This window comes from Stegodyphus dumicola, chromosome 12 (genome assembly GCF_044657685.1).
Source record: "Stegodyphus dumicola isolate Sdum_Otavi_A_Nest chromosome 12, ASM4465768v1".
Lineage (NCBI taxonomy): Eukaryota > Metazoa > Arthropoda > Arachnida > Araneae > Eresidae > Stegodyphus > Stegodyphus dumicola.
In genome coordinates, this window is record NC_140779.1 from 19,629,672 (window position 1) to 19,652,304 (window position 22,633).

The 22,633-nt window shown below is 32.7% G+C and overlaps 1 protein-coding gene across 1 annotated transcript in view; it reads left to right on the forward strand.

Moving 5' to 3' along the window:
• Window positions 1-22,633, forward strand: part of LOC118200296 (uncharacterized) — a 128,869-nt gene that overhangs the window by 19,071 nt on the left and 87,165 nt on the right. The window contains exons 4-7 of the mRNA XM_085827524.1: window positions 10,344-10,408; window positions 10,502-10,563; window positions 13,906-14,182; window positions 20,970-21,048. Coding sequence (XP_085683650.1) covers window positions 10,344-10,408; window positions 10,502-10,563; window positions 13,906-14,182; window positions 20,970-21,048 — 483 coding nt within the window. The remainder of the gene's footprint in view (window positions 1-10,343; window positions 10,409-10,501; window positions 10,564-13,905; window positions 14,183-20,969; window positions 21,049-22,633) is intronic.

The following is a 22,633-nucleotide window of genomic DNA, read 5'->3' on the forward strand; positions in this document are numbered from 1 at the left end:
GATAATCAAAGGATATGCCTTTATCCATTTTTTGCAGCAATTCCACTTTCTGTTTAATGGACTTCGAAACATACTTTCGCTTTGTAGATCCTTTGCATATTAGTAAATATATATCGGAAATTCTATTTGACATAATCGCAAGCTTACTTTTATAAAAGCTTATAAGTTCAAGCTTACTTTTATAAAATTGCTCTAACAGTCTGCAAAAATAATAAGCCGGATCCAATTCGAAGATTAAGGAACAACGTAATCTGCAACATTAACTGAATTAGATAATTTTAGCTTAGCTTATACTGTCCGTTATACATTAAGCGCGCATTCGTAAACGTATTATGCGCATGCGCACACGCATATTTGTGTTGGCAGTAGTGATAAAGGCAAAGCATATGTTGCTTTCCTTTAACAATATGTTGCTTTTACTGTCCGTTATACCGTTAATTTTAGCTTAGCTTATACTGTCCGTTATACATTAAACGCGCATTCGTAAACGTATTATGCGCATGCGCACACGCATATTTGTGTTAGCAGTGGTGATAAAGGCAAAGCATATGTTGCTTTCCTTAAACAAGCTTTAAGCTAAGACTAAACTAAATAAAATTCATGCTTTTTTCCGTAAATAAAATAAAAGAGCTAACACTATAGCCTTTACATTTAAAATCATTAAGTGAAAGAAAAACTAGCATAATGCTAACTGATAATCACACAAGAGAACAAGACATTCGCCTTCGCCGATACCGGCGTACGTATATATTACACTCGGCCAACCCGCCGATCTTGACGTCATCGGCCAATTGGCGGCAACCACATTAGCTTACCGCCCATCGACCTCCGATCAAAATTTGCATGTGGAAAACTAAAGCCAACAAACGGCCCTCTTTTCTCCATGCAAAGACAAAAACAAAACTTTCACAGAAGTTTATAGTTCAATTCTATTATACGAAAACATTTATTGTCTTTAAACACTGAAAACATCTAAACAAAACTTTTTTAAATTAACAGCAGTCGCTGCTTTTGTAAATAAGTCGGCAGTATTTAATTTACTGGTGATAAATTCAAGGTCAAACACTCCATCATTTACTAGTCTTCTAACAAAGTGATATTTTACGTCTATGTGCTTGGTTTGGCGATTTTCTATTGGCGATTTAGAAAAATCAATGGCAGACTTGTTATCACAAAATAGTTTACACTCTCTTAAATTAAACTTTAAAATTTCATCTTGTAAGACATTTTTCGTCCACATTAATTACACATTTTACACATTTTTGTTTAACAGTTTTCCAGATTACCGGTACTTCATCTAAATATAATATAAATCCTCCCATGGACACGCAGTCATCTCTATTACTTGCATAATCAGCATCTGAATAACAATATAAATTTAGATGTTTAATCTTCGATAAGTTTAACTTATATAATTTAGTACTATTGAGATAACCAAGCAATTTCAACAATGCTTCCCAATGCCTAATTCCAGGATTCTCCTGAAATTGTGATAAGATATTCATTGCATATATAATATCAGGCCTTGTCCTGTTAGCTACAAAAACTAAACATCCTAACAGATTTCTAAAGGGTAATGTATGCATTTCCGCAACTTCTGCACTTGTAGATGGACAATCTAATTTTGTAAGAATAGTGCCCTTAGCTATGGGAAGTGAAGTTATTGGTATCTGGAAATGTTTAAATTTTTCAAAAATTTCTTCGATATATTTCTGCTGATGTATAAAAACCCCATTCTCATTCTCTAAGAATTCAATTCCAAGTAACGTTTTAGTTTTGCCTAATACTTTAAGATAAAAAAACTTACTTAGCTGTGAAATTACTTTATCTATACTATATTCATCTTTACTAAAAATCACAATATCATCTACATATAACAAGAGAATTACATTTGAACCCTTATAAACACAATTACACCATTGTATTTCCTTAAAATGTAGATTTTCTAAAGTACTTTCAAATTCACAAAACCATTCACGGCCACTTTGATGTAGACCATAAATGGCCTTGTGTAATAAACACACTTTATTTTTCTCTTCGGTAAATCCCTCTGGTTGGGTCATATATATTTTCTCATTTAGGTTTGCATATAAATATGCATTCTTTACATCTCACTGACAATTAGTCCATCCATATAAACATACCAGTATAGTGAAAAATATTCTTATGATTGAAAAATTTACTACAGGACTGTAAACGTCATCAAAATCTTCACCTCTTTTCTGACTGAATCCCTGTGCTACTAAGCGTGCTTTGTATCTAACCGCTTGATTCTTTTCATTTCTTTTTAGCGTATAGACCCATTTGTTTCCTATTATAGTTTTATTTTCTGGCTTTTCGACTAATTCCCAAACCTTTCTTTTCTTTATTGTGTCGATTTCTTCTTTCATTGCCTTATCCCATTCTTCGGCATTTACTGATTTTCGTGCTTCTTTAAAATTTTGTGGGATAACTATTTCTACGGAATTTGCCTCTTCAGACACAGAGCTAGTCTCCTGTTCTACAAAATTAACTTTCCCCGAGTATTCATTTTTTCCACTAAAATCGAACTTATCTTTTTCATATTTAATATTTCTTGCCTCACAATACTTTTCAATATCATTATAGGATCTAAAACGGGTGTCTGTTCCCTCTACATAATAATATATGTCTGTACGTGTTCCATCTGGCCTTTTAACTGCTTTTCTTTGCCAGTTTAAGTCTGATACTTCTTTCGGAGTAGATTTGTCATCTGACAACTTTATTTCTTCTCTAGAAGTTTCCTGTTCTTCATCTGATTCTGCTAATAGCTCAGATTCCTCTAGTCTTTTAAATTTAGGTTTTGATTTCTGTTCCAGGATGCCATTTGCTGCATACAGTTTTTCATCGAACTTCACATTACAGGTTTCTATTAATTTGCGTTCTTCTGGCAGCCATATCCTATAACCCCTAGTTTCCTTTGCATATCCTACCATGATTCCTTCTTTGCACCTCGTTTCTAATTTATTCCTAATCTGTTTTGGCACGCCAACATAGGCTTTACAACCAAATACTTTAAAATAAACAACACTGGGTTTTCTACTTAGGAACATTTCGTAAGGGATTTGGTTGCTTTTATGACATACTCTGTTCCACGTATGTACGAAACAGCCAAGAGCTTCTGCCCACCATTCTTTTCCCATTTTACCATCATTAAGCATAGCTTTAACTGCATCTAATGCCGTTGGTTAAAACGTTCACACACACCGTTCTCTTCTGTGGTGTACGCGTTCGTGCGTTCAACACTAATTCCATTTTTGGCTAAGTACCCTTCAAATTGCCTGTTACAGAATTCCCCACCATTATTGGTACGTATACTTATTAATTTTCTATTCGCCAGTCTTTCCATTTGCCTATGATAATTCTTAAAGTTGTAGAACGATTTGTTTATATTTTTCATACAATACACTGTTACTAATCTACTATAGTCATCTACAATAGCAAGAAAATATTTACTCCCACCCTTAGATGGAACTGGTAGTGGGCCACAAACGTCTAAATAAACCAACTGCAATGGTACACACGATTTACACCTCTCTATTGGTTTTTCAATTTCTGGTAACCCTTTCACGCTTTGATTCTTACTAGTTTTCTTAATATAATCAAAATTTACGTGGCTAAATCTCCGATGCCATAGCATTGCATTGTCTACTTTATTTAACTTTCCAATTTCTGTACCGTAACCAGCTTCCCTTTTACCTGTTGCATATCTAAATGGTTTTACGTGATAAAGTCCGTCATATCGTTTAGCGTAGCATAATCTATCCCAATTATTAAAGTATATCCACATCTTCCCTTTTGAAATCACAAAATGAGCACCAGCCTTTTCTAACCTTGCTCCCGATAATAAATTTCCTCTTAGATTTGGATTATATAACACATTATCTAACTCAATCCAATTTATTCGATTGCCTACTTTTACTGCAAATTTGACAGTACCCTTTCCTAGTACTTTACTTTCACAATTTCCTACAGCTAAAGACATACGTATATCGTTTATTTCTTTGAAATTTGTCATTAAATTTCTATTATCACAGAAATGAGTTGTAGCTGCAGTATCTACGACCCAATTAAATTTATCTGCGTTACCTCCTTTATCTGTAGTTGTTACATAATTTTCTACTAACATTAATTCTTTATCTTTAAACTGTCCATTTTTATCGTCTATTTTAAACTTCTGATTTTTACTTACATTTTCTTTACATTGAGCAATTAAGTGCCCAAATTTACGACATCTGAAACAAGGTCCTATTTTCATATTCCCCATTTTTTTCTTAGATTTAGTTTATTTTCAACTTTATCTTTCCCTGCGTTTAAACTAATAGTATTAAATACGCTTACCTTGCTGTCTTCTAAATCGGCAATTACCTGGCGAAGTCGGCTTTCTTCCCTTACCAGCTCTTCAGCAATTCTTTCCAGCGTAAAATCTTCGTCCTTCCACCTATATATCAACTGTACAATGCCGGAGTATTCCTGGGGTAATCTCCTTATTGCCTGAAATCCTTTAAAAGGATCTGCCAAGTTGTGACCAGCTTCAGCCAACTTCTTTGCAGTCATTCTTATTCTTGCGATGAATAATCCTATTTCTTCATTTGGCGTATATCTAATACTAAAAAATTCATCCAGTAACTGAATTATGCTTGCTCTTGTTTTGAGTTCGAATTGCTTCTGTAGAACTTCCCACGCTTCTTTACCACTTGAACATTCTTGTATCAGTGGCCTGAACTCAGCTTTAATTCCGTAATATAATGTAGTGAAGGCTGTGTTCTCTCTCAGTGTGAACTCCTGCTTTTCACGCCTTGTTGCACTTTTATCTAATTCTTCTTCTTTGTCCTCTATGAAGCTCCAACAATTTCTATCCAGTAACAGCATTTTCATGTCGACTTTCCATCGATCCCAGTTGTCATGGTTTAACAACTCAAAACCTTCAGGTAGTAATGACATCTTCAATTAAGTGTGAGCACAACGACTTGAACAAACTTCTAAGACAGGTCAGCTTCTTTTCGTGGATAATGGCCCTCTTCACCTACATTCCTTCAATGCTGAGTTGAACTGGATGACTCATTAGCTGTTGGCGCTGGGCCCATAACCCTGTTGGCAGTGGTGATAAAGGCAAAGCATGTGTTGCTTTCCTTAAATAAAGCTAAGACTAAGCTAAATAAAATTCATGCTTTATTCCGTAAATAAAATAAAAGAGCTAACACTGTAGCCTTTACATTTAAAATCATTAAGTGAAAGAAAAACTAGCATAATGCTAACTGATAATCACACAAGAGAACAAGACATTCGCCTTCGCCGATACCGGCATATATTATACTCGGCCAACCCGCCGATCTTGACGTCATCGGCCAATCGGCGGCAACCACGTTAGCTTACCTCCGATCAAAATTTGCATGTGGAAAACTAAAGCCAACAATTTGCAGCCGTAAAGGTCTTACGCTCACACGTAAACGCCTATGCGCATGCGTCAGTGCAACGCATGCGCAGAAAGTTTGTAGCTTTGAGGTCCGGATTATAGATCATTCCGGATTATGGGTGTCCAAATTAACGACTTTTGACTGTATTTGAAAATAAAATATAAATGCCCTTATAGGTCTTTACTTTTTCTTTAAAGCCCTTGTTTTTTTGTTTTTAGTTTTTTTTTTTTTTTTTTTTAAATGAATGCACATTTTTCCCCTGTACCAAAGCCGAAACTAAGCAAACGACTTTTCTCCCTGATATGGAACATCAGGTGGTGAATCACACTCATGGAAATAGCTTTTCCCCTTTTCTCTGTACTAACATAATCTCTGGTGTGCGCGGAGAATACAGACAGGTGCGCGTCGTTCTATTGGTCAAAGAATTGCGAAAGTGGTAGAAAATTCTGGTACGTTCGGTATTCTTTTTCTCCCACCCAAATACTACATACATTTGAATTTTTATCCAAGATATTGATAATTTGCATTCTCGCTCCGCGTGGTCAGTTCATATTCCTATTTATTATTATCGTTTTGCTTATGTTATGAGCATAATGAATATTTATAATAATATAGGTGCAGTAACTGCTGAAGTATAGATAAACTTCCAAAGATGGGTAAGTGTGTTTTAACACAGATTAGCTTTCTAAGGATTAATATTCAGAATGGCTTACATAAAAGGAAAGTAATCGAATAGTAATTTTTTTTTTTTTTTTCCCCAATACATTATACAGTACAGAGGTTGGGAGGTTCTCTCCTTTCTCCACAAAATCTCGAATATTGAAACCGTTACAGTTCGCTGCAAAACAAGCAACGGACTTTTTTTTGCTCACTTTCCAATCTGGATTGAATAGGACTAAAAGTTCTGTGGTCTACCAACCCAAGCGAAGAATGCTTCTATTCCGGAAATTTAACGCAGTCTGTTCAAAATTAGAATCAAAAACACCCCAGATTAGTAAGTTTGTTTCTTTTCCTTTATTTAGTTCTTTATTTTCTGAATACTGACAGCTGCTGATTCCAATTGCATAGTATCATGTACAGAAGAATTACGGCGCACTTATTGCACAATAACGTTTGCGATATTTTGCAGAGAATTTTGATTTTAACTGTGCTTGTTAAGCAGAATATTTTTCAATTCCGTTGGTCTATTTTTATATGATGCACATATTGAAATGTCAGAAGCATTTATTTAGCCGAAAAATCTAAAGAATGGCTACAGTCTACCCCCACCCCCGGCTCCTCTTTTCCCAGTTACGCTCGACTATCTGGAATATTTGGTAATTTCCAAGTATTTGTGTTAGTTAAGCTTTTACTGTTAAAAGATGACTGCACGAAGCAATTTCCCGTCTTCTGATTTCAGAAATGTTCCTCTTTTTTACTTAAATTACTATTCTTGCAGGAAAAACTGTTATGTAATAAAAATTTAGAAAATGTTCAGAATTTTTCAGAATGTTCAGAAGAAGTTATTTAAGTATTAATGTGAGTGGGAAAAAAATGTATTCATTATTAGGTGCCAAGCGAATACAATATATGTGGCTTATTATTGTTTATTTCCTATATTTTGAACTGGCGTTTCATCATTAAATCTTGTAATATAGTTTAGTTCTTCATAGTTTTTTTTCCCTCTCATTGTAAACTAGTTCTGTAAATTGAACTGTTATTTGAAAATAAAAAAAAAAGGGGGTAATTTTTTCCCATGGTTGAGGTAATGCTCATTCTCACTTAATAAATATTGCATTTTTCATATTTTAAATTGCAAGTCTAATTTTTCTTTTAAGGTTATGCAGTTGTGTGTAATGTAGTTAGATAGGTGTTTTTTTTTTTTTTTTTTTTTTTTTTAAACTAAAATTTGGCTACAAACCCTGTGTTAACTAAAGGCATTAAAATCTTAACCAGAACAACATAAATAGCAAAAAATAAATTTTTAAAACAAAATATGCACAATTTACAAACATATAAGAATAAAGAAATTGAGCTCACTGAGCAGAGTAACACAGCGGATATATAGGTATATATACAGTACAAAGTCTGTAATTCGGGCTGGTTGGGACTTCAACGATTCTGGATTAGGGGTTTTTCCGGATTATGGATCATCAATTTAAGTCTGGTAAGATGACATGCAGAAATTATACAATTAAAAATATGAAACCGTAATTTATGAAATAAAGAGCAGTTATGATCTAAAGGGTATCAAAATTTATTAATAAAAGCTTAATATTTATTTGTTTACTTTATTAAACATTTCTTTCAATGTAAGTTGCTTAAGTTGCTTTGTTTTTTTGTGCTAATACTTTCTCTTTAATTCTATAAACAGACATAATTTCTTGTTCGGTTACAAATTTCCACTGTTCAAGTCCTGTAATTGCTGTTTCGAGAATACCGACTAACTTGTCAATCGAAATTTTTTTGTTTTCAGTAACCTCTCTGTCACTTTTCTTGACTATCGGAAGTGGTACATCGAAACATGCTTTTGCTTTGTAGATCCTTTGGTAGCTCCAGAATTGGAAACTCTTTTTGACATAATCCAAAGTTCAAGCTTAATTTTTATAAAATTGCTCTAACAGTCTGCAAAAAATAATAAGCTGGATCCAATTAGAAGATTAAGGAACAGCACGTTTTGTAACATTAAATGAAATGCCTTAGAATCAGTAAAGATAATTTTAGCCTAGCTTATACCGTTCATTATACATTAAATGCGCATGCGTTACGCATACAAAAAAAAAGTTTGTCTCTTTGAGTTCCGGATTATAGATCATTCCAGATAATGGACGTACGGATTACAGACTTCGTACTGTATATACTTTTGGTGCAGTGGATTACAACCAAAATGGGAGGTGCACATCTACATGTTCCGGAGTCCTATGTACAAAATTTAAACGTTCTGAGGCTGCTCGTTTTTAAATTATGTGAGATAAATTTGTACGTATGTAGAGACGCCACAAAAAAATCTCTTCAGAATCTTTATAATTTTTTTTGGGGGGGGGGACGAGTCCTTTATTCTGTCCTTACGTACAAATGTCACGTAAACCATAATTAAATTGCATTCGATAGCAGTCAGAATGGATATTTTCATTGAAATGTGATACCCAAAATTTTTCACCATTACAATACAGTCAAAGTCTTTAATCCGGACTCGTCGGGGCTTCGGCGATTCCGGATTATAGATCGTCAGTTTAAATCTGGTAAGATGGCATGCAGAAATTATAAAATTAAAAATATGAAACTGTAATTTATAAAATAAAGAGCAATTATGATCTAAAGGATATCAAAATTTACAAAAAAAAAAGCTTAATATTTATTTGTTTACTTTAGTAATCATTTCTTTCAACGCCCGCTTGCATAAAGCATACGTTACGCATAGACGAAATTAGAAAATTGCAGCCAGAAAACTATTTGATGTGTATTCGTGATATTTATAATGACATGGTATTTGATTTAAATCATATCAAAGACGAAGTACATCGAGATGAAATACTACATTTAGTGAGGAATTATAAGCGGAATAAAATATAAAAAGATAGGGATAGTGCTGACAGATCAACTTCCAGCTTATTCCCCCGCTCCCCTCCTGCAGAGCAGGGTGAAATTGATAAACAGATTTCGGAATGGTTAGAGAAAGAAAGGATATGCCTTTATCCATTTTTTGCAGCAATTCCGCTTTTTGTTTGATGGACATCGAAATATGCTTTCGCTTTGTAGATTCTTTGGCAGCTCCAGAATCGGAAATTCTTTTTGACATGATAGAAAGTTCAAGCTTACTTTTGTAAAATTGCTCTAACAGTCTGCAAAAAATAATAAGCCGGATCCAATTAGAAGATTAAGGAACAATGCAATCTGCAACATTAACTAAAATAGATAATTGGATAATTTTAGCTTAGCTTATACTGTCCGTTATACATTAAATGCGCATGCGTAAACGTATTATGGGCACATGTAAACGCATGCGCAGAAAGCTTTTTTTTTTTTTTGTAGCTTTGAGTTCTGGATTATAGTTCATTCCTGATTATGGACGTCCGGATTAAAGATTTTTTACTGTGTTAATATCATGTTATAATGGATTTAAATCCCAGGTTTTATATCTTGGCAGTAAGAATGGTAAAACTGTGTATAGTATGTAAGAAATTAATTTTTTAGAATCACACTTTGGGTTTTTATGTATTATCATAACCACCTTGGTAGAAATCATCAGATTTGCAGAATGTGGTGAAATTTGGCAATCATGCACATAACCATTCTTCAGGCAACCATGCTCATAATAATCCTTGGATTATTATGAGCAATATCAAGCAACATCACCATTTTTGTATATATTCATTTTGTTGCATTTTAAATTCCAATGGTTTTTATTGACGAATCTGGATGTTTTTGCTTTAGTCTGAATTTTAAAATATGTACTGGTGGAAACCGTGGTCAAATTTTTGCAGGAATACAGTATTTTATCATACGATCGCTAAAGGAAACAGTTGTATTGAATCTGTTTTTAAAGTAAATGCTGTGAAATTTCCACCAGAGGGAAAGTAATAAAAACCAGCTAATAAGTAGGTTTATTGATTGATTTTTGGAATAAATACGTATTTAGAGTATAAAATATTTGTGTATACTTACATGCAATAAGTACATTTTTGCAAATGAATTGATTGATGAATGATGACTCATTATTCATTTTCATCTGTTAAAGTATCGGATGCATGCCTGATTGCATCAAGGTGGTTGTATTAATTTATAAGAACCAATTTTTGTGAGTTTTCATAAAAATTCATTAATGAATTTGTTAAATAACAGCAAATATTAAGTTACATTAAGTTTCTCCCCCCCCCAAAAAAAAAATTCTAACTGTATATATATAAATTATTCATTTTCTTTTTCTAGTTCAATGATGATTCCTCCAACTCCAGATATGTTAATACCCAGCACTCCGGCAATAGCAGAAAAATGTATGTCTGATCTTATTTATTTTGAATTTAAAAAAAAAAAAAAAAAAAAAAAAGTTCTTTAGGATGATTTGCTTATGTTCATTCATGTTTCAGATCAAGATGAAAGTTTTGTATCTGATAAGAAGAATGATTCCACAATATCTATTCTTGAAGAAGTAAGCAAGAAAATTTAATTCATTTTCTCTACTCCCTTACTATACTGCCTCTGTTGCTTTCCAAGCCTTTTCTCAAAAGGCATATCAAAATCTTGGTATGAATCAAATGCAATAAAACTCTGCTTAACTGAAATAATGGTGCAAAATAAAATTTAATTATTGGTTCCAAAAACTATTCCTAATCTATTGTGTAAACATGTATTTCAATTTTTTTAACTTAATTTTATTTATTTATTTATTTATTTTTATTTATTTATTTATTTATTTATTTGTTATTTGTGGAAGGAATAGAAATTGGTTTGAATATATTGTGTGTAGGAATAGTCATTATTTTAGTTTGTTGACTTTTTTTTTTTTTTTTTTTTTTTTGTGTGTGTGTGTGTGTGTGTGTGTGTGTGTAAATAAAAACAAATAAGGGCTAGTTCGCAAGATTTAGTTGTTGTCTATTGTAATGAAGTGCTCAAGGGTGATCTATTTAGTAGGGATATCTACATAGAACTCTTTCTGAGAAGAATGCTTAATTTTTTTTTTTAATTCATTTTGGAAAAGCATAAAAGTATTACACACTGAATTTACAGTGGGGGATGAATGACCAGTATTCAATTATATTAATTGATTAAGGTAAGCAACTTGAGGGTTTATAGAGAAGTTTGCCTTCATGGAAAACTTAAAGGAAAACTGGCTCATATCCACATTACACATTTGTCAAACCATGAAAACTCCCATACAGCCAGTTCATTTCGTGGGAATTGAACTGAGGTTGAACTACCAGTTTTTTAAGTTTGGGTCATCAACATTCAGTGGTCTTTCTTACTTAGCAATCTATGACTCTACACCCACTAGTCTAGGCTAACAGGATTTTGCTCTGCATTTTAAAGACAAGCAAATTTGATAGCATTGGAAGTCTTTTTAATTTTTTTTTCCCCGATGTTCCTAAAATTTATTACAATCAAGCAATCAATAAATTGAGCCATTAAAAGATACCAAAAGTAATAATTTAGTGAGAAAGCACATACATATTTCCTACATAGAAATAATAAGGTAAGTTGATATGTTCTGCACAATAAATGTTTAAATTAAAAAATTATAGCTGTATGCTGCAAAAATCTGTGAAATGTTCCACCCATAATCAAGAGCAAAATTAATAATCTCTTATAAATGTTCAAATTATTCTTATTTTGTAAGCCATTACTAGCTATATTTTTTGTTGGTGCTTATACTCACGTATCTGACATAGTAGTGCAAGCCCACGAAATTGCCCCCCCACACACACACTTTTTGGCTTGCTCCATATTTAGAGTTCCGCCATGCCCCACCGACACTATACATTTTCAAACATCCATGCCTTTTCTGGGATTCAAACATGGGCCCTTCGACACAACAGCCAGCGACGCTAGCGACTATACCGGTTGTGCGGTCTATATTTTTTAATTACCTTCTATCTAATAAAAAATATAAATGCACAATAATGTTCATTAAATCTTGATTACTCTTTAGGTCATATTTGACATTATTTATCATTTCTTTTTCTCTCTTCTTCTAAAAACTTCCTATTGATTGTATGATTAAAACAATTAAAGTCTGAGTTCAGTCCATCCAGACTGGCTGTGTGGGAATTTTTGAAATTTTTCTGCATGTATAATTTAAATGTGAATTATAATTTTCTTTAAAAAATTATCAATAAAACCACCTTTCTAAATGCAAATTAGTTGCATATTTTATGAAATTTTTTGAAAATTTAATGAATTATGGTAATCCACATTAATGTTCAGTAAATTTGCAAATTTAATGAACATTAATGTGCATTTACCATAATTTACAAATTATTTTTTCTGTCACTGCTCAAGGCATATTAGAAAAAGACTGATAATTACTCTTTTAGTTGTTTTTCTAAAAATTATAATGCAACACAGTAAAAATTTATTTAGAAGAAAGATAAGGCTATTAAGGTGGTTTTAATGTATTAAAACATTCAATAAATTTTAAAACTCTAAATAATTTATGTAAAATGAAGATGTTCAAGATTTTGCTGCTGAAAGGTTGTAATCACTATGAATATTTGCCACTTGATAACACTTGAATTGCATTTTTATGTATTCTGATAGTATTGTTACGAAATGTCCAGGTGTGGTAAGATAGCTTCCCCGCAAAGCAGGTTTAGGGTTGCCATAAAATGGCAAGGTAAGGCAGGATTGCCACATTTGGCGAGAAATTGCCTATTTGGTGACATGCCATGGATGGATGGAGAACCTGCTGGAACGAATTATTATTGGTTTAGCCCAGAATGTTCTCGAACACAAGCCAAAAACTATATAAACTCTGCTGGTCCGAAGTCAGAGAGTGTGCCTCATCTAGCGAGCTGATAGTCAGTCATTGAGCAAGTGTCTTGAAGTCTAGCACTGAGTTGGTCGTCGAATGTATCGAAGAGTCTCTTAGTGTATCGCGGTTAGTGCATCGTCGAGAGAGTGTGTTAAGCTCCGGGAATAACTGAACCGAAGAGTCGGGAGTTGTGCTGTATGTGTCAGAGAGCTGAGTTTTAGTGTGGAGAGTCTCGAGAGTACGTGGAGTTCCGAGAACAACTGAGCAGAATCAGAAGCTGTACTCTGGTGCTTTGCAGTGAAGCTGTCTCTACCGTTATTGCCTGAGAGTGTGAAGGCTGTGTCGCTGATTGTTCCAGCATGTTTATAGTTAGTAGATCTTCGACGATTGTAAAAGTGTTTTTGGAGCTGTGCCTGAGAGTGTGAAAGCTGTGTCGCTGGTTGTTCCAGCATGTTTATAGTTAGTAGATCTTTGACGATTGTAAAAGTGTTTTTGGAGCTGTCCTGATTAATATTGGTAAATAAAGTGTTTCGATATTCCATCAAGTGCTGTCGTCGTTATTCACTCCAAATCCACACGGACCCCGTACGAACGTGAAGGAAGAAAATAACGTAATAACTGGTGTCGGAAAATAACGCAACAGTATTTTCACAGCATTATGCCATAATACATCTGTAAATTTTTAAGCGTGCATATTTTTCTGCTTAATTTTATTGCTAATAAATGATTTTTATGCTCTTTTTATAGAAAGCTTTATAAAGTCAGATTTTGTTAATTTTTATTAATTCACACTACAACTTTAAGTTATTCAATCTTAAAATTCCTAACAAAACAAAATGTCAGATTTTGATGAATCATGAATTTATATCTAATCATTAATATGCATGCAAAAACATTAACCAAGTAAATAATTCTATTTATATTAGTCTCTCTCTTCATGTAAAATTTCTCTTTTGTCTATTTCTTTTTTAATCATTCTTTCAAAAAGGAAAATATGATAAAATGAATGTTTTATTGTTTAAGACATGTGGTGAACTTGAAACCAAAGAAAACGATGAATCATTAAATGAAAATTTGGCAGATATCAGTACTCAGAGTGATTTAACCCAAGATCTTCCAGAATTAGATCCAACTCAAGAGATTTTGTGTGATATAAAAACACCTAATATGTCTTCACCAAAAGAAGTCATTGATATCTCAGCTGAGAACGAAAGTGATGATGATGACTGGAAATTAAAATTTAGTGAAACACAGGAAACCCAAGAATTTGTTTGTACAAAACAAGTAGAAAAATGTGAAGGTATGCATACATTCTATGTTGATATTTATTCTTATCTAATATTTTTTTATCATTCATCTTTGTTATCATTTTATTATCATCAGTCTTTTCAGTTATAAGGTGTTTAAAAATAAAAACTCTTATCAGATTTCACTGACTTTTCTTAAATACACATATTTAAATAAATTGTACAGTTTTTATTTTGAATGAAATAAATTATAACACATTAAGAATTTTATTTCACAGATTTTTGATTGAGGAATCCTCACTATGGTATTACTGTGCCCAAGTTTCTGAACTGGAAATCCAAAAAAATTCAGTAAAAGATTATCTAATTAAAAAGTAATTAATTCTATTGAATATGCCATATTTATAATTTTTAATGTAGAAGAGAACAGTTTTTACTGTACAAAAGTATTTTTTTAATTTGCGGATTTTAATTATTATTACAATGTATCTTCTACCATTCATCATCACCCATCTCAGTATTATTATTCATTTAATTATTGCCACGTATTTGTAATATTATTCTGAATTATAGTTGCCACTTTCTTTAAAAATAAGTTATACATAACTACAGTTCTTAAAAATTATGCTCACAGTACTTAAAAGCTTTGTCATTATTTATTTTTTTACAGTTTTTGATCCATTTTTCACACCCAACTGCACACTATTTTGGAATTGTGTGTTTTTTCTTCTAGCACAGCTTTCATAAAATCCTTAATTTACTGTGAGACCATAAAATGCATCTCAAAGCGAAGTTAATTTTTTTGAAGTAAAAGAATTGTGTCTTTTAATTCTAAAAAAAATTGTTAACTTGTTTTCAACAAAAAGTGACTGCAAAATAAATTTTCATATAAATTGGAGCAGAATGACTTTTATTCATTTCATACTTCATTACTATTGTGATACAAATTTTTAGATTTGTACATCTGAATTAAATTTTACAAATATAAATAAACTTAAGAAACCAAACCTGAATTGGATATCTTATGCAGCAGGCGAAAGCCTGGTATGAGTTTAGTTTAGATTTATGAAAAATTCACTGCTCAAATGAGCATTACTCATCATTATTAGATAAGTGTAATATATATTGATCACCTTAGTATTATGTAATGTTTAATATAATTTTATGTTCAGGTTTCGTGAAGTTCCAGAGTTATTTTAATGGTTACTATAGAGAAGAGGATTGGAAATAAGAAAACTCCTGAATAGTAATAAATATTGGTATTCTCGCATTATCTGTTCAACCTTTCCACAAAGTTGCCAATCTGACACGCATAAAACGGTAACCAATTTTTTAAAATGGAGACACTCTGGAAATTACATCAAACAGAAATGCATAAATAAAATTAAAAATGCAAGAAACATCCATAATGAAACACTCAAATGTGCATAAAACAAACATCCATAACAGAACACTCAAAATTACATAAAACAGCAACAAAGTAACTAAATTAAAAATGCAACAAACATCTTTAAACACTTAACTTTCTCTTTTTCTAGTGTTCTGTCCATGTGCACTGCGATATGCTTTGACTTGAAAAAAAAAAACAGCATTGCAGAGCAAATTGTCACTGTTCTCCATGTACACATCGAAATGCTTTAATTTGCAAAAAACATTAGAGAATTGTGCATCCCTGCACTCTGTACTACTAGACAAAACACCATATTTCTGAAAATTCAACTAATTATTTAATTCAATTCTTGTTTTCCATTAGCAAAAAAACGCCACAGTGTAATTAAGACTCGTTCGTTGCAAGAATTTAAAAAAAAACTTCACACACGCACACACACACACACACAAAAAAAAAAAAAAAAAAAAAAAGAAACTGCAGGCATGACTGTCAGTGTTTAAAACCATAACCATTATCACCACCATCAAGATAGATGGTGGCATTAGGCACTGGCGTAACGTGCATGCAACCATTAGTGGGTTGCCAGATAATTACATTTTCGTAAAATTCTGGGTTGTTTACTTTGGTGACCTAGTGCTTTGCTTGCTGATTCTTGTGAGCATTGGGCCAATAATGCAATAGTAACTAAATATTTTATGTGAAGGCATTTTAATATTATAGTCGAGCCTTCATTAACAAATAGTTCACTATCGTATAGTTCTTAAGTTCTAGGCCCTTATAAGTGGGACACCATCATGCTCCCATTTAGCAGACACGCCCTGATAATAGACAAATGTTTTGATTTCATGAATGTTCTCTAATGGGAGGTATGACTGTAGTTCACTCATCTGTTTAAGTAATCTCATTTATTACAACATTTTGATAAAAGTAGAAGTTTTCCTGAAGAATGCAATTATTTTGTCTACGTTAACAGCTGCCATATTCAGCTGGGATTATAAAAATCTTGTTATAAAATTTCTGATGAAGGAAATATTTTACCTCCCAAACTTTATCTATTACGTACTTTTGTTTTTATTTGAAGCAAAAAAGGGCGTTATCTCTTAGCTTTAGGTTCATAAACTTTATATTTGTAGAATGTTCTTGGCAGCTAGATGCAATTGTACAAAAACACCGAACCACTTAGATGGTACTTTATAAGTAGTTTTGCTTATTTTAGCATTTAACTTTCATGTTGAACTATATTCTATCATCTGCATGTCTGAATTATACTCAATCAACAGTAAGTATTCTAAATGATGTGTTCTGTGTAGGTTCTGCTGTTCTAAATTAAAAGAGTGGTTTGTATTTATGTAAATTGTGAAGCGAATTGTGTTATTTTCATGTATCTTATATCAGTATGGTAGTTAATGTATTGCAGTAGGTGCTGCTTAATGTAATTTATTTTCCCAGTTTCTAGAATGTTATTGGGTCATCCGGAAAATTCTGTGTTATTTTTTTATGGTATAAGCACCATTTTGATATATGACTTTTTTCCATCTCTTCCATAACTAGAAATTCCTGTTTTTTTTTAAGTCAAATTTATTCATAAAAAGGTTATTGAGGTGCTGTCTCCAACAAAATAAATTCGAGGGCATTTAAAGAATTTTGAATTGACTTGATGAGCTTAAAATCTAAGGTGACAAGGTCTAGTAAATATGGGGGATGACACAAACTGATCTGACAAACTTGGTCTAACATTCATCAAAATTTGGAATCAATCACTGTCATGATGGAAGACAACACCTCAACAATGGGGCATGCTTTGCTTCAATTTTTACTTTTAAAACTGCCCCTTAGGAACAATATTTTTATGAAATTATTGTAATTTATAGTTGGATTTACTGACAACAATTCATAGCATAGATTCTCGATTTATTAAAGGAGGTTCTTTTGGCATATCCATAATCTTTCTCCTGTAATATGCCCTATAATGAACCATTTGAAAAAAGGAATTTCTGTGGTTTTTTTATCGAAGAATTATATGCCAAACCTTAAGTAAACATATTCTGCTTTTTTTTTTTAAAGTATGGGATACCCGTGCATCATATCAGCTTGTACCCCGTTTTCTTCAAATGATGAAAAACTGCACTTAGCAGAATATTTAGTATGTCAGATAGTTCTTGAACTGAATAACCTGGATTTTCAGTGGTAACTTCTTTTAATAGGTTATTGTGATCAACAAGTCAGTCAGTGTTATCAAAGTGTTGTAGAATAAATTTTTTAAACTAAACAGTTGCTAAATAAGAGATAAATTCACCAAATATGATCAAATCAAAAATGAGTATAACATTTGCTAATTCACTGAAACTCCTAAGTAAGGAATTAAGATGCTTTAAAGGAGTAAAGAGTTACAAGTGAATTATAATTCAAAGGCATCTATGATATCATTAATTTTTAATGAATAACTTTTGAAATGAGATAATGAACTGAAGAGTGATATGCTTCTTCTTATTGACAACTGTAATTCCATATACACTCGTGTAATGTCCACACCCCAACTTTACAGATAAAATTTATGTTAAAAAAAAGTTACCCGCACAATGTCCGCACCCCAAAAACTAAAGAGTTTTTTAACATCGCCTTTTTCTCTTTAGTTGCATATGTTCATGATATACATGCTTAAGGGCATGGAGTAACATGGGAAATGTGCCAAATAAGAGAAAATGCTTGCTGAGGCACGAGAAGAAGACATTCTTACATTGCAATTCAAGGCAAGTGAAGGCTGGTTATGGCAAATGATGAAACGAAATGCATTTTCATACAGTGCGTCAGAACAGATTTTTTTAAAAATAATGTGTGCGAGATATTAAAAGAACCAACGTTTATTTAATTTGTGTAAACGTAAATATTAAAACTGCAAGTTTTGGTTAATTTGTGCCTCTATATTGTGCTCCTGTGCAAACTAATGTGCTGAGTATTCATAACATAAACGGGGTAATTTATATTAGATATGTGGATGGGAGAAAGTAAATTTGTAAATAGCTATTAGACAACTTTAAATTTTATACTTTTAATTATGCCATTTTCTTCTACTCAGAACTGAACTTGGCTGTATGAAATGAAATTTATACCCAAAATTACTCACGAGAAAGAACGCGACATTTGAACAACCCGTTAATGTCCGCACCTGGGCATTTTTGTGATGTAATTTTAGTTGTAAAAAAAAGTGTGGACATTACATGAGTGTATACAGTAATGTGTATGTTGCTTTTAAACATATTGAAATTTACATGAAAACCCGAGAAGAAAGAACCATTAATGTTCTCTGATAGGAATTCTAAAAAAATGAATTTTTAATTTGGAGAACCTCACTGCAAAAGAAAATGACAGAAAACTCATAATAAAATTTTAACCTTTATTTATCCAAATTTGTTATATAAGCAAAAATAAAATATACAGAAGAGGAGCAAGAAGAATTTTCAATTTTTTCAATGTGTCTAAAACTTTTCCTCAGTTTCTTCTATTAATCTTGGAAATGCAAAGCTTTTTTGCTATCATAATTGGCTTATCTTCAAATGAAGTTCTTTTTTCCATCATTTTATTTTTCAGTCATCTAATCAGTTTTGCTGTTTCTTGTCCTTCAGCAAGTTTTTCCTGTTTTTTGGCAAGCATATCAGTCTCTATTTTTAATGTATCACAAGATTACAAGTGTCTTTTCTCAGGTATCTGAATTCAGTTTTGAACTTAGAATTAAAAATATCTCTGAAATTATGATACTACACTTACGTTTTGTACATGTCATGTAATTTTGTGATGTTTAACTTTTCTGGCAGGTATATTTGGCTATTGTTTTTCGAGTAATACTGCAACTCTCTTTCCTTGAGGGACCTAATAAACTCGATTGTTTTCGATATAACTTCCTCAGGAATTGCATGCTTTCCATTGTATGTTGTCCTGTGCAGTGTACTGGTGCTTTACCTTCAATGTCCAGATCTTCAACCAGATTTTTCGTAATGCCATGGAATGAAGGAAAGGTGTTTATACAAACTTGTAGATCCTTATATTGCCTATTTTGGAAACAGTGTGCTTGATAAAAATAAGACACAGTATGTGAAGATCGCTCATAACCTAAGTGAAAATGTCAACATATCACAGGCAAAGGATTATAAGACTGCCAATATAAGGTTTTTGGATATTATAATTCCCAGTATCGTTAAAAGCTTTGAGAATTCGATGTTTTTCACAGTCACAGATTTTAAAAAAAAGTATTGAAAAATTTTGCATTTGCAGTCAGGTGTGGTTACTCATGTATGGTTGTGATTAAAACTTTCATAGCATCACACATTCTCTCTGTTTCATTCTTCTTGGCACATTTCTCACTGAAAATTCAGCCACTGAATTGGAGCCTTCACTGAAATTTTTACATTCTGTGTTTGAAGCACAACTGAAGAACTGATGGACAAAACCGACAGATCGTCATTACAGGAGACAAAGACAAATTTGAATAAGTCTGATAAAGGAAGTTGTTTATAAATACTTCTTCCCTCTTGGCATGCGCATAAGATGTGTTTTCCCCCAGTAAGCAAAAGCTTTCCTTGTTTTTAGTTGCCCACTTGAATACTTTTTCTCCTGAAGTGATTCATAATGTAAAAGCTAGTCCTGTTGCCAGCTAGATGACATTATCACAGAAAATGGACATAAATGTCCCCCCCCAAGTGTCTTCATGTGTGCCAGAAAATATTGCAGCCATGATAAGGAACTATTACAGCAACAAAAGAACATCATGTTCATGAAAAGAGTGTTTGATTAAAATTTAATATTAAATTAAGGCCACTGATATTCTGAGGTTAAATTCTATTGGTATTTTGAAGGATATATCTCTATTAACTTGATGGTGTAATATTTGATGTAACATTTGGTCATATCAGTGATATCATTATATAATGTTTTCAAAATAGCCATAGACAAATGCAATCACTACAGTAAGCAGTAGAGTATTGTTACATATTATACAGTAAGCAGTACAGTATTGTTGCACATTACTACAGTAAGCAGTACAGTATTGTTACATATTACTACAGTAAGCAGTGCATACGGTAGTAATGTGTAACAATTCAATATTGAAATGCTGCCAAGATATAATGTATTTCTGTTTTTGACATTGTACCAAGCAGTCATGTTTATTGTTAGTTAATAGTTGTTTACTGTGACCTTTGATTTTTGTCTTATTGGGAATTGCAAGTTGGCCTCTTTTTTCCTTCATAAATCCAGAATTCACCTTTAATGTAAAATGGTAAAAGATGTATGTGATTAAAAGACATGATAAAAAAAAAGTTCTTGCAGGTGCTTTAATCTTTAATACTGTGACCAAAGGATTACTAAATGTGCTTTGAATTTTTTCATCTAGTTTTCTGCACCAAATCGTTTCAGACAGAAACTTGCATATTAAAACATCTTTCTTTCTTTCGTAGAGCCTGAGGAGGTTATTTTGGTAAAAGCTGATCAGGATGATGAAGAAGTTACTTTAAAGAAAGATTCCGAAGACGTTAAGTATGCTATTTTTTTATCTTGTATAATTCATAATAATTTTATTTAACATATTTATGAATTTTCTGCTAGTATTCTGTGCTGTGTTGCATACATATAGGTTCGTAACAGATTGAATGCACACATAACCTATGATGGCTTGATAAAATTTATTTTAACAAAAGAAACACTTAGAAGTTCATACACTCATACAGCTCTTCTCAGTATAACTGAGTAAAATCAGTAGTTAAACACAGCACCATGCAAAGCACGGTGAAGCTCAAAATAGTATCAGTACTCTAAAGTTAACTCTAAACTAAAAACTGAGATTCTGATGCGCTCCCTTGTCTTACATAGTTTTCTCTTGGCTGTCAAGAAATTTCTAATATCCTCCACTTCTTAAAATTACTGGAAGACATATGAGGGATGGATATAGTTACACATAAGGTATCAATTACAATTATTTAATAACAATACCAATTATAATTAGAAGGGACTAGACCAAAATGTTGCCAAGTGTGATGATAAAAATTAGTTTCCAAAACCATCGCCAAAATGCCGATATCTCAGCAATTTAGCAAGGCAGCGATTTATCCAGTGCTGAATAGACTTGCCCCTGTAATCTTACTTTTCCAGCAGAGCTAAGCCACCTTTAAACATTTCATGTTACATTATACAAAAAATGCTAAAATTTCACATATAATTTCACTGCAATTATTTACATATATACAAAATTCCTAGTGACCTTTCCTAGTGACAATAGTTTCTCTCCTTTTTACATAGACCATTGCTCCAGTATGCCACGACACGTTCTTGACCCTTTTTTTTTCTCTCGTGGGACAAAACAGCACTGACACTCTCATTGCTTGCATCTGTGTCAAGAATAAATGGTGTATTGAGTTGAGGATACATCATACAATGTCTTCATTATTCCGAAGTGGTCTTCTGTCAGATTGCTATGTAGTTCTGGAAGTGTCAGCTGCCATCGGAATGTCTTTTCATTATCCAATTCGAACTTCCGGTACGAGACGCCATTTCGAATTTGGAATCAGAGCCCAATATTGTTTAGTTGTATGACTAAAGGTCGAAATGTCCTGCCAGTTGGTTTTCCTTTTTGAAGAGATTCCATTAGATCAGTTATGGGCTTAATGTCATTGTCTTCCAACTGATCTTTCCTGACTTCTTCATCCCTCCATGGGTACCAATCAGCTGATGCTGAAGTTCTTACCTTGTCGTGTGACCGGATTCAGCAGCTCTTATTTCGCTTCAATCCTGAAATAATATTGGCAGCTTTCTGGGCAGGGTGTTCTAGACAGGGCATCGGCATTTCCATGTGAAGATCCCTTCCGATGATGGATAATTATGTCATATTCCTGGAGCGTCTGCATGCACCTGGGTATTTGGCCTTCGGAGCTCTTGAAATTTAATAACCAGGTCAACGATGCATGATCTGTGCAGAGCAGGAATTATCTGTCTTAGAGATAATGATTGAAATGTTCTACAGCTTTAACTATGGCAAGTAACTCTTTTTTGAAGACACTGTAATTCTTCTCCAATCTGGCAGACACTTTCTCCAGTATGCCAAAACATGTTCTTGACTGTTTATTTT